Source organism: Dermacentor variabilis, chromosome 7 (genome assembly GCF_050947875.1).
Source record: "Dermacentor variabilis isolate Ectoservices chromosome 7, ASM5094787v1, whole genome shotgun sequence".
NCBI classification, from domain to species: Eukaryota; Metazoa; Arthropoda; class Arachnida; order Ixodida; family Ixodidae; genus Dermacentor; species Dermacentor variabilis.
Genome location: NC_134574.1, coordinates 9,195,586 through 9,208,501, shown reverse-complemented (window position 1 = coordinate 9,208,501; position 12,916 = coordinate 9,195,586). Strand labels below are relative to the sequence as shown.

At 48.1% G+C, this 12,916-nt stretch overlaps 1 protein-coding gene across 21 annotated transcripts in view; it reads right to left on the bottom strand.

Annotated features, from left to right (window-relative positions):
• Positions 1 to 12,916, bottom strand: part of LOC142587302 (uncharacterized) — a 410,079-nt gene that overhangs the window by 43,567 nt on the left and 353,596 nt on the right. For 14 of the 21 annotated variants that reach the window (XM_075698179.1, XM_075698180.1, XM_075698181.1 and 11 more), the window contains 2 exons: positions 12,233 to 12,418; positions 7,801 to 7,902 (listed from right to left, as the gene is read on the bottom strand). In XM_075698179.1, coding sequence (XP_075554294.1) covers positions 7,801 to 7,902; positions 12,233 to 12,418 — 288 coding nt within the window. Of the gene's footprint in view, positions 1 to 7,800; positions 7,903 to 8,632; positions 8,918 to 12,232; positions 12,419 to 12,916 lie in introns of those variants that run through there. The other 7 variants (XR_012829442.1, XM_075698189.1, XM_075698200.1 and 4 more) reach the window with 2 other exon arrangements.

Genomic DNA, 12,916 nt, shown 5'->3' with positions numbered 1-12,916 from the left:
CTGCTGCCGAGGATGCAGATGCTTCAGACTGCTTAGTGGTGCGCGAGCCAACAAGCGCGAACCAGCGCCAAGAGCGCGCGAGGTGTGCTCGTGACAGGGCATCGCTGCCAATGGGAAGTTAGGTGCCGCTTTTCTTTTTTGCTGCTACAGACGCCACCAGTTCTTTTGCTCAATGAGCCATTGGATACCTTCGCATCGAAATGGCTATTTTCGACCAGCCCTAAAAAGATTTTCGAGCAATAATGTTAGCTCACAATGTCCGATTACGGTATTTACCCCCATTCTAATGTGCACTTTTTTAAAAGAAAATTGGGCTGAAAATTGCCTGCACAATGCAATGAGATATGAAATCAAAAGCGCATTTGTGGCACTCATGTGCTTTACAGCATGACAGAGCTGTACTGCCACAAAGCTGACTTTACGGAACCAGCCGTAATTGTGCAACACATATTAGGCCCTTGCCCATTTTTTTTGCTAAATGTTCGGACGTACATTAGATTTCTACTTTTTCATTAAAGCATTCATAAAATTTCTACATTAGTTTTCTACTTTGGACACATAGAAAGTCAATGTGCAATAAATTCAGAGGAACATTAATATCGGGCAAATACTGCCAAATTAATCAATGGTGTGTTGTGACGTTCTTTCTGCATCTTGTTTAATTTGACCCACAGGATAATGTGATAAATTTAATCTGTCCCATCAGGGTTGCATTAGCGGAAGTTGACTGTACTGCGTTGATGTTCCGTATTTTTCATGCCCGCCCTGTCATATCTCCTGTTGTTGAGCTGACAGACTATGTAGTTCATTAACAAATGAAAAAAAAAAGTTACAACTTGCAGCTGCTTTTGCTGGATGCAATTACTGTATCAGAATACACAAAGTTTTTTAAGCAGAAGAAATGCACAAGGTCGTTGAGTACCCATGGCCATTTGGTTTTTCTGCATTGGAGTACAGTAAAACCTTGAGGTTGAATGGGGGGTCATAACTACTTCGTTATAACCATTAGTTCGTTATAGCCACTATCCATTTCTATCCACAATTAGCAAGCTAGAGAGGATGCACTCACCACCAAATCTCACAGCAGCCCGCCGCGCGAAAAAGAAAACGAGCATCACACAGAAAAAAACATGAAAAGAAAAGACGGCAAGGAACTGCTGCTCATCCCTGATGGATCAACAGAACATCAGCTAGCTCACTTCGCCACCACTTCTTCACCAGCAGCTCACTTCGCAGAAAAAAGTCCTTGGTAGATTTTGCCGCGCCTTCTTCAGGCGAATGATGGCTCTTTCAGCTGCAGCTGCTATTTCGAGTCCATCCTCGCCGTCATCGTTAGTGCCAAAGAAGCGACGCAGCAGGTCTGTCGCATCCAGCGCTTGTTCGGGCGTCTGTGCATAGGGTTCCCCAATACTAGGCTCCAGGCTATCGTTTACACATTTGTCACTGTCGTCCATTAGGAACCCCCGTCACCGCGTGCACAATTTTTGCCTCCGTTAACTCTTCCGTCGTCACCGTATCAGCACTGGCACTGACATACGTGCAGAAGGTGTCGCAGTCGAGCACAATGCTGGTGTCAAGGAGAGCATCCCACTATGCTAGGGCTTGGTTGCCCATGGCAACCTCACCGGCAGCAGCACAGAGATCTTCAATGTAACCGCCGCTGTGCAAGCAAAATGAGCTATGCCGGAAGCAATTGGCGATCGTGCTTGCTGGTACAGCCATCCAAGCAGCCTGTAGCATCTCTGTATTAAAGTGGAAAGTTGGGCTAGTTGGTATACGTTCATAACGGAAACGGTGCGAACAAGAAGACGATGGAGTGAAAGGACACAGGGCGAGTGCTGTCCTGTGCTTTCACTCCGTTCGCGTTTTACTCCGTTCACTCCGTCGTCTTGTTCGCGCTTTTCCCATTACAAACGTAGCACTTCGATCGCCATGTAGAAGTCGATCGTGGACTCGCGCTTTATGCTCATACTGAGCAGAATCTGGTCGAATCTTTCGGTTCAGCTTGCCCAGCTGCTCGTCCCAATCCTGCAGTCATTGTGCGAAAATTTATCTCCTCATCCAAGCCTTATGGTTCGACACATAACTCACTTGGAGCTTTGGTTTGCCTTTGAAGTATCGTGGTGATGCACTTTTGCCGACCACGAGAGCCGGCACCTTTTCCGACCCATCCAAGTTGGCACAGAGCAACACGGTTATGCGAACCTTGCTCTGCTTACCACCCTGGCAGCGTTCACCTTTGAGGGCCAAGGTTTTTTACGGCAGTTTTTGGTAGAACAGGGCTGTCTCATCCGCACTGAACACATCCTTGGCACTGAATTTTTCTAGCAGCTGTCCAATGTTTGTCTCCATCCGCGCCACTGCAGCTTCGTGGTCGACAGATTTCGTTTCCCCACTGACAGCCCTACCGACAATGTCGTGGCGCTCCTTGAAACCCTGCAGTCGGCCAACACTCGCTACAAGATCGTCGTGCCCCACGATGCATGCGGAGCCCCTTGCTTTGTGCTACCACAGTGCCCCACTCACAGGAGTGCCGCTTGTTCTTGCATCCAAATACCGCTTGGAGACCGCCTTCTCTACAGCTTCGAAAGAGGGGGCTCGCAGCATCTTTCTGTCACCTCTTACGCCACATACAACAGCACTGGTGATGGCTTCTTTGCTGCTGAAAATAGTCAACAGCGTGCTCAACGCTATGCTGAAATCTTCGGCCACTTTTTTTCTTATTCACGCCGGACTCGACAACTTTCAGCATAGCCACCTTCTGCTCGTTTGATATAGTTTTGCACTTCCATTTGCTGTCGTCCATCTCTTTTCTGGTGGCGGGAACTCGCACGAACGAACCAAGAGAAATACTGATATTGATATGCACGGAGGCAACAACAAGCAACAACAAAACTGCAGTCGGCGCCACTCTACGCACGCAGCGGGAAAAGTGGGCGGGTCCACCAGTTCCACGGGAAAGGGAAGGCCGGGAGACGCGCACGGGAGACATGAATGTCGCGTGCTATAAGAGACTGACCTGACAGGTACCAAAATGGTCAGTAAATGCTCGTTGTGGAAAAAAAAAATATTGCCAATGATTACGTTACTTCCTAATGCGAAATTTGAGCGTAGCTCTTGAGCTGTTTAGGCTGTTCTATATACTGAGGCAAATAGTTTGAGCAAGACATATATGTACAGTTACAACTTTTTATTCTTCACTTCTTCAAAAAAACACGCCGCTCCCAGTTCTTGATTGTCATGAAGGTAGCTTTCTGGTCAGAGAAATGGATGGGTATATGCTAGACTTGCTGCACCAATGCCTGGTTCGGTGTAGCGCACCTCTGGATTCTGGCAGCAATAGCGCTGGGCCTCTGCTCGGGCAGCTCATTTAGCAGCAGGCGCAGACGAAGGACTTCCACTGGTTGCATCGCTCATGGCTCAGAAAGAATTGGCTGAGAATAAACTACTTATATAGGCAGGCGGATTATTTTAATATAGACCGTCTGTGAGCCTCCGACAATCCGTCTGGTACAGAACATTTCACACCAGTCGCCGAAAATGGAGCATAGCTTGGTGCAGCTGCCTCGCTTATCGGGTGGTTGCGGGAGTCAGCGCGTAGGCGCATAAGAACGTTGTGCACCGAAGAGATCGCAGCGACTGACTGATGCCACTGACGCTGCTTAGTGAGTCAACTGAAGGTGGCTTTGCGTTTCGGCTTAGGAAGCGCGCACCGTGATCCACTGACACCGAGCCGGTGCTTTGGCAACCGGAGAACATCGTGTGCTCTCGCATGGCCGCCGCCATGGAGGAGAGGACGGGGGTACACGCAGTGGCGAACGGTAGCGCCTATGCATTTCGGCTTGGGCAGCAGCACATCATCGAGATCAGCCAGCATCGAGCCGGCTGTCCGATTGCCGCCGCACGTGGGTGGCATTGGAGGAGGGGCGAAGAGAGCAAGGCTCACGCCGTGCGAGAGAGATGGTGCCAGGAGCAGCGCGCTGGCCCCAGCTACGGAGCTGGTTGTGGCGAGGCACGACGGAGCCACGAATCGCAGTAAAGGGAGCCAAAGAGCTGCACTCTAAAGAAGGTTCGTTATACCCACTGCGACGAAATTTTAGTTTCTTTAAAACAAGGTTTTCAATACATGGGCATCCACCAGAATTTCAAGGGGAATCACGACTGCTTCGTTATATTCATTAGTTCATTATAACGACGTTTTACTGTAATCGTGTCTGCCAAGTGTACAAGAGTTCCGAAACAAAAGTCCCCCTTATTAGAAGCATCTTCATAGCTGTTAAATTTTCGCAACAGCCTCGCACCACGGTTTCATCTTGCAAAAGAAACACATGTAAAAGCTTTTGAAACATCACAATTCTGGAGACACGCAATGAAATGTGTCCATTTCATTGATCAACAGGAACAAATGGCATGACAGCCTAATAAAGAGCATGATTCAGTGCCTCAGCTACATTAGAGGTCTTTTCGAGGACAAAAGTACGGTTACCAAGTTATTTTTCAGAGGGTACTGCTAAAACGTTAGAATAAGAAGGTGCCTAATTTCTGGCTTGATCATTACCACAGACGGCTGCAGAATTAAGTGCGTGCCACAATGACACAGCCTAGCAAATGTGCTGTCAACCCTAGGAAGCTTATCAAACTTTTACATCATGTCCAGAAAACCGAGCATACTGCAGTAAAAGCTTGTTAATTCAGAACTCGTTAATTCGAAATTTTGGATAATTCGAAGTAGCCACCGTGGTCTGCCCAGCAATGTATTGAAAGCAACATGTAACACCTCTCGCTAATTCCCACTGAAATCCGCACTGTCACCAACAATTCAAACTCCGTGCCATCGTGGATGGGGAGAGTGCTAGTGTACGGGAGCACGTTGGCGACATTTCCATCGGTGGCCCTTTACGGATGCCCGACTGGAGAGAGATGCATTTGCACCTGGCTAGGCATGGTCAACGCCTCTGTTGCAGGTCGCTCAAGCTCAAGAGCAAGCTCAAGCTTACAGGTTGCAAGTCCAAAGCTGAAGAGCGATAAAATTGTCGCCGTGCGAGCAAAAGCATGTGAGGGCGAGCGGGCGTTCGTGGCTCAATCTCGCGTGCCCAAGTGAGGAAGGCAAGGCGGATGCACGCCCTCTCTTGTCGCACGCTAGGTGAGGCAGAGAGGGGGGAACGTCCTTCTCCGGCGGCTACTGCCTACAGTGTGGCCATGCAAGTGCCATATCTCGAAAAAGATCTGCGACGTGCACGCTCGCGTGGGCCTCATCTTCAAAGCGATCTGCAATGTTTGCAGAGTTCGCGTAGTGCCGGTACCTTCATATGCGATGTGCTTTCTACGTTTCATTTGCGTTGAAGCGATAGCTGTACGAAGGTCAATTGGCTCGTTGCTACTGGTGCGATTCCTCACTCCAGCGTCTTTCAGAGAGTTTCCGCAGTCATCAAGCGATATGTGTTCACGTTTACCTGTGCACGCGTGATATTGTACTTGGTAATTTAGTTAGCAAGCGAATTTTTACGAGTTTATACAGTCACCGACCGCTTATTCGGACTTCACGGGGACTGGGGAAATGTCCCAATAAACAGGTGTCCGAAAAACCAGATTAAGGAAAAAAAAAAACAGAAATCCTTTATTTCCATGCACTTATTCGGGCTCGGCAATAGGCTTGAAGAAATCGTGAATGCACCGTTGCACACTGTTCCGTTTACGCGTAATCAGATAAGGCTGAATCTCGGAGAGCGTCGTACGGTCACTATAGGTGGCTGAAAGCACAGTCGCTGCTTGTACACGCTCCGCATGCGACGGCAACGTAGCACATGGTGCGTCGCCTTCCGACTCGGAGTCATCGTCCAGCGGGGCAGCAGAAACCTGGCGAATGATCTCGCCATCATCGAGTTCTGCGCATGTGAGTACAGCAGTGTCAGCACCTGTGAAACTGTCAAATGAGATGGTGTCCGGAATTGCAATGCAACCACTGCGCAGGTCTCGGCAGAACATTTTCGACGTCAGTAGGGAGCACATCGGAAGGCGACAAATCCAAGGCCTTCTGGCACCCACTTGCCAGCATTCCCCAGTGCAGTCTGCACAGGCATTGTCGGCGCCATTAGACACTCGACGCGATGTTTCCGCATGCCGCGTTGGATCACCACCACCACGGCGTCACGCCGACACCAGTCGCATAAACGAAAAACGTGGCCTACTGGCAGCGTCGTGCACGAAGAAACAAATCAGCTGCTGGATTGTCTTAACATGGCATACTAAGCTGATACCGGAACTGCTGTAGCCACTCTATCGAACAAGGCAGAAATGATGATGATAGCGGGGATTTGCAGTAGCGCCACTTCGAGGGGCAGCCAGGAGGCTCCATTCAAAACAAAAATGGCGTTCAGTAAGTCGAACCATGCACCCATGCATGTACCGATCAGAGTCGGTGCATGGTGCTTTCGATCGAGTTGGCTCAAGGAGTGTCCGAAAAATCAGACGAGAGGTTGCAAGGTGTCCGAACTTTCGGCAGTTGTTATAAATTATGGTCTATGGGGAGAATGGCGGTGCCGCGAAGCAGACCGAATAATCAAGCATGTCTGAATTTTTGGAGTCGAAAAAAAATCCGTCGGCGACTGTACGGCCAATAAAACTGCTATCCTTACTTTGTACAGCTATCTCCTAATTTGCTATCGCTATCGATGCTTCGCTTTTCAGGCGAAACTGTGACACTTTTTTTTCTTTGCACCAGTCGGAGCGACGAATGTGCGGATGGAGCAAGAGCCATCTTGACGTTGCACCGCGTTGGCCCCATCCGCCTCCGTTGGCTGTGCCAGTGCTTCGAAGTATAGACGTTGTTCACGCCAATGTGACGTAGCCTGTGTGCGTGCATGCTCAACCTATATTGCGTTATATGTACGTGCCTTAACCGAGCGATTTTTTTCTCTGACTTTCTTTAGTTCGAATTTCGTATAATTCAAATTAACGAGCTTTTACTGTACTGCATCTCTGAGCTGAGCTGTTTTATTGGAAGCTTCGTTCCCCCCCTATGGCAAGTTGATCACAGAAGGCAAGGATTTGGCAATAGGCTGACCAAGCTTTTTTCCTTGCAAGCCTTAGCAACCGAAATAACATACAGAATGCTGAAAAATTGGATTGCCAATAAAATCAAAGCACAGGGGGTAATCAATACACCTTCGTTCCCAACACAGATAATTGTTTTGTCGCATGTAGGGATCTTGCCTGAAAAATTTAACTATGAGAGTGCATCCAAAGACAGTTGCCATTATAGTCCAGCATGACAGTGCTATGACAAGTCAACAGGTCTGAAAAATTGGTTGGCGACTGTGTACTAGTGAAGTGTCCAGATAGCCCCTAATGCTGTGCTGTGAATAGTATGTTGTTCAGTGTAGAGTGCATTTTCCAACCCAGTCTATGCCACTTGCAATTGTCTTTGCCGGCAGTAAAAAGGTGACCCAAGAAATGCAAGCATTAAGCTCCTCAAGCAGGATTTACACGATCGCCAATTCAGCCTGCAGACGAGTGTGACGCGGCTACGCTGCAATGAATCATACCACTAGCAGCTTTGTCTGCAGTGGCTCTGCATGCGCCGTGATTCGGCAGCAATACTACACTGCCGGATCGGCAAACCGTCCTGCTTATGAATCAAACGATGCACACCTCATGTGGCAGTGCACATATGGACACCAAGGGTGCACCACCACTGTTTGACACTGCCTATTTGCAACAAGTGACAAGCAGATGACAAGGCATTACAGCGAAGGTGTCGTTAGCAAGGACAGGGCAAAGAAAAGGAAGATGGCGACTCACCCGCACCCGCTTCTTAGTTCGGTTGCCGTTAGTGTTTTTAGAGCAGGGTGCGTCAGCCGATGGGCGTGCAATGGTGTCGCTACCCAGCTCAGAGCACTCCAGCTTCACGGGGCATTAGCGGCAGCAACAGCAGAAGAGACAGAGAGAGAAGAAAGCCCAAGCAGATGCACATCAGTGGCAAGCAGAAAAGACAAAAAGCACAGACGAAAAGAAAGCCACGCTTGTTTCACCACCCTCTCATCAGTGCAGAAGCACTTTATGCCCCCTCCCCTGCCAGGCAACTGTGACTTTGCTAGCGATTACCAGTGGTCAAGCGAGAGATGTCCCAGGAGTCAACGTTTTGACCAAGGAACTTGCTTATGTCTGGATCAACAGGCGCAATCCGACAAGTCCCCTTATCGAAACGGTTGCTGCACACACATCCTTTGTTCAACCACTGGTCAGCACGTCAAGACTGCACCTTCCTGTGAACCTCTGTCTTTTAGATTTATGACTTGAATAGCTGTGCACCCATAAACTGCTGGACATAATTTTAAAAGAGAAAGTCTGATGCGCTAAGCTCAAGACATAGGGACAACCAGCTTGAATTCCCTGAAAATTCTTGGGTGGTGAAAGAAAGCATCTGTGAACGGGACACAAAGCAGATGATCTGCACAAGTGCCTACTAGCAGCTGTAATATTTACAATTAGGGATGTACGAATAACAAATACAGTCTACGCTTGTTACAAAGGACCCGCACACAACAGACTTTCGGATATAATGGGCTGTATTTCAGCCTTAGCTTGTTCTACCTATTTTATTTATGCAACGAAGTTCACTTTTATTGGACCAAGATACAACAAACTATCAGCTACAGTGGAGGAACTTAAAAGCAATCTTTTTTTCAAAATCGGGCGAACAAAACATACTTTTGCTGTGTCGACACGGGCTGACAACAGTCTTGTGAGGGTCAGCTGACGATCGCGGCTCAATATTGCGTGCACAAGGGAGGAAGGCGGGGCGGAAACGCACAGTCTTCCGCTCGTGAGGCATGAAGGGGAAGAGAGAGAGAGAGAGAGAGAGGCTCCACTCCGGTGGCTGCTGCTTACGGCGCAGCTGCAGTATCTTGAAAGCGATCTGCGATGTGGACAATGTGCATCCAGTGCTGGTGGCCTCTGTATGTGCTCTGCTTTTGACGTTTAGTTCGCGTTGAAGCGACAGACAGCATGAAGGTCAATTCACTCGCTGCTGCTGCAACACTTATTTTGCTCAATTGGCTATCACAATTCATGCTTCGCCTCTTGGGTGAAACTGCAATGCTTTTCTTTGTTTTTTACTTTAGAAGTTCATCACCACTCTTTGCAATAAAGTTGTTAGACATCCTTCGTAGCACTTAGCTATGTTTGGGTGGATGTCTCATTTTCCCTTTATAATCGTGACGAAAGTTTCGTTAGTGAGGCATTTCAGATAGTACAAACTTTGGATAAAACGGACATTCTTTTGTCAGATTATCACGGTCCGTTGTAATGAGAGTTGACTAATAGATTTCGAATCGAATATCGAATTGAATCAAGAAAAAAGGAAGCAAAATATCAAACATCAAAAATTTTTTCACAATATTTAATGCTTACACATTTTTACAAAAGCTACAGTGCTGCACATGCTCAGGAGTGGCCTAGCATTGTATAAAAAGAATGCAGCAAGCCATCAGTAACCTGGGTGCACTAAAATCAAGATATGCAGTATGGTCTACTCTTATGAAAGTTAATGCCAAATCAGTGTGCCAGCACTGGTTACAGCTTGGTTCTAGTATATGAAAATCTGTAAAATATGCTTTTTTATCAATAGAATTTCTGTCAAATAGAACCAAGTGACACTCTGTCGACTAAATAGTTTAATAGTGGATCCATGTTTTGTGGCAGTCTCTTATTTATTGCATAGAAAGTTTTGCTTTCCAGTAGTTCTTTAAAATGCAGGAGGGCTATCTCAACTTAACAGCAGATGGTTTATCTGCGCGACAGACGAAAGGACCGCGCATCATGTGATTGATCCCTGCTCCACGCATCACCGGCGCCGCCAGTAAAGAGCAGGCGCCATCTAAGCAGTTTCCATTGTCATCAGCCATTAAAATCCAAAACTAGCCATGCGACCGGTTGTTCGAAGCTACAAAAAGAGACCGGCATACATCTACTAACGCTGCCGGGGCTTGGGAACGAGAGACCGCCGTACAATGTGTCTCAAAGATGGTGGCAGTGAACAACTTCGTTGCCATCCCGAACACTTGCTTTTATTTGTGAAACGGTTCCTTGGCGTTCCGAGTGCCGTGCGGCTGCTGCGAATAGATCTACATCGATCCGGCACCAAGCCGTAACTTTAGTTGCCTACATCTGATAAAGCAGCACTATTAAGCCTAATGGCCTAGGCAGTGCTACAGTCCATTACCACATCAGCCAGCAGAGCAGTTTTGTCACTGCAGGCTGTCGCGGAATGCTTGCTGCTAATATGTTCATATGGGCAACGTGTCCCCGATTGGTCCCGAGATGATGGATGTGAGTTAAGATGACAGTTGTTGAAGCACGCGAGGTTCGTCGCCGTGTATCGAACATGATCAGTGTGTTTATCGGTGGCTAATCAACTCGATCTTCGCACATGCTTTCGCGCTTGATGAAGTACGCGCTGCTCGTCACCACGTATCGAACACGATCAGTGTGTTTATCGGTGGCTAATCAACTCGATCTTCGCACAAGCTTTCACGCTTGACGAAGTATGCGCTGCTCGTCGCCGTGTATCAAACACGATCAGTGTGTATCGGTGGCTAATCAACTCGATCTTTGCACATGCTTTCGCGCTTGACGAAGTATGCGCTGCTCGTCACCACGTATCGAACACGATCAGTGTGTTTATCGGTGGCTAATCAACTCGATCTTCGCACAAGCTTTCGCACTTGACGAAGTACGCGCTGCTCGTCACTACGTATCGAACATGATCAGTGTGTTTATCGGTGGCTAATCAACTCGATCTTCGAACATGCTTTCGCGCTTGACGAAGTATGTGCTGCTCGTCGCCGTGTATCAAACATGATCAGTGTGTTTATCGGTGGCTAATCAACTCGACCTTTGCACATGCTTTCGCGCTTGACGAAGTATGCGCTGCTCGTCACCACGTATCGAACACGATCAGTGTGTTTATCGGTGGCTAATCAACCTGATCTTCGCACAAGCTTTCGCGCTTGACGAAGTACGCGTTGCTCCTGCTGCTATTTCCTCTGCCTGCACTGCATTATCACTTCGATCAGGCCTGTCAACGGGGACGATCCTTGTACCGATAGAGGGAGCCTTGACCATTGTGGTTCGGGTGCCGCTGTGTGCGTGATACCGGCATTGGGCCGATGCCTGGAGGCGCTCACAGTGACCAAGTTCGTGCCAGCTGGGGCGGCAGCCCATTCAGGCAGTGTTCGGTGCTCCTTCTGTGCTGAAGTGCCTGCTTGGATGGCATGCGGGGCTCTGTGGCACACACTGTGCAGGCCTTTAAACCGAATACATTTAATATTCGAAAAATCGAAAGTATAGATATTCGAATCGATGATATTCGAGTATTCGTACACCCCTACTTACGATTCCTAGTAGAGTTTGTGTGTGTGTCGTTTGTGCTATGTACCGTTAGGTCCAGATTAGTGCATCTACTTATCAGCATTTCTTTCAAAGCGAGAGACTCTTGCAGGCCTACAAGTATTTTGTCTGACTACTGCAATGACATCACAATCTGAATTTCTTTCGCTTAAAATTTCAATGTGCCGCGAGATCGCCACAACCAGCTAGGACAGGAGTAGAGTGAGCTAGCACTTCAGCATTCAATGTTGCACAGTTTGAAGTGGGTGATGCGCCTATCTCAAGCTGCTAATTCTGGCCACTACCCTATGCTAGAGGCTAGTCTTTCCCCAACCAATGCTTGGACCAAGGACGCCTCACGTCCCGTACATGAAACGTTGGTCAGTGCAGCCAGCAGCAACAGCTCCACTGACAGGAGTGATGCACAACATTCCACAAGTACGACCACATTTTGCAGCACTGCCAGAAGGTAATGCAGAAACACTCCCTTTTTAAAACTTGAGACGTATTTTCTAGTGCTTAGTGATGAAATTTGAGGCAAGATGCAAAGGTGTTGGAACACACAAAAGAGCTTAAGAGTTTTTCAAGTAACTCAAAGGTCTGGTTGCTGCTTGCCGGCAAATGCCACCGACTTTTTTCGTCTCTGTTCTGACCAAATTTGGCAAGTTTCATTGGGTAAACACTCCAATTTAATGTGTGCTGTTGAGATCAATGTGACATCCGATCCATGGGGATGACTGCGTACAAATGTTATGGCAAATGCTCACGCACCAGTGTGAGCATCCAAGCATGCCCTGCATGGTGGCCCACGAGGAGACAGCGAGAGGGATCAGTGCGTGCTCACCTTGTCGTCCTTTTCGGCGGGAGAAGGTGCAGCTGAGGGGCCGTTGGTAGCCGGGGATACCTTGTCGGGCGTTGCCTTGGTGACGGGCAATTGTGCCAAGGGGCTGTGGTTTGCTGCCCCTTCCTCGTGTGCCTTGGCCCCGGTGCGGCGGGCCTCCACCAGCTGGGCCTTCACGTCGGCCAGCTCCTGTGGAGAGTGCAGGGGCAGAGCGGCTACGGTGATGTGCGAAATTAGACCGCTGGAAGTTTCAAAGATACACTAGGGCATCTGGGCTATGTGTGGTTGCCATGCGGCACCACCAGCGGTGAGCAGTGTAACTGTGGCATGCAAAGCAGATGACACTGCAATGTAGCAAACCTATGGGGCATATTGCAATCACAATGTTTTGCCATGTTTGCCTCAAGTTACTTTTTCAGAATAAAAAAAAGCTGATAGCCTAGCTGTACAACAAACCATGCATTCATCAGGCCAAGGTATATAAAAGATGACATTAAATATAAAATCTGCGGCAAATTAAAAGCACAATTCATAATCAAAGGTGAAGCCATGCATATTACTACTGAGATAATGCCACTAGCTTCCATAACTATCCATAACTATCTATAACTAACTATTGTTCCCGACATAATCCATTAGCTTCCACATCACTTTGCCGCTCTTGCTTGGGCCTATCAAGGCCTGCAG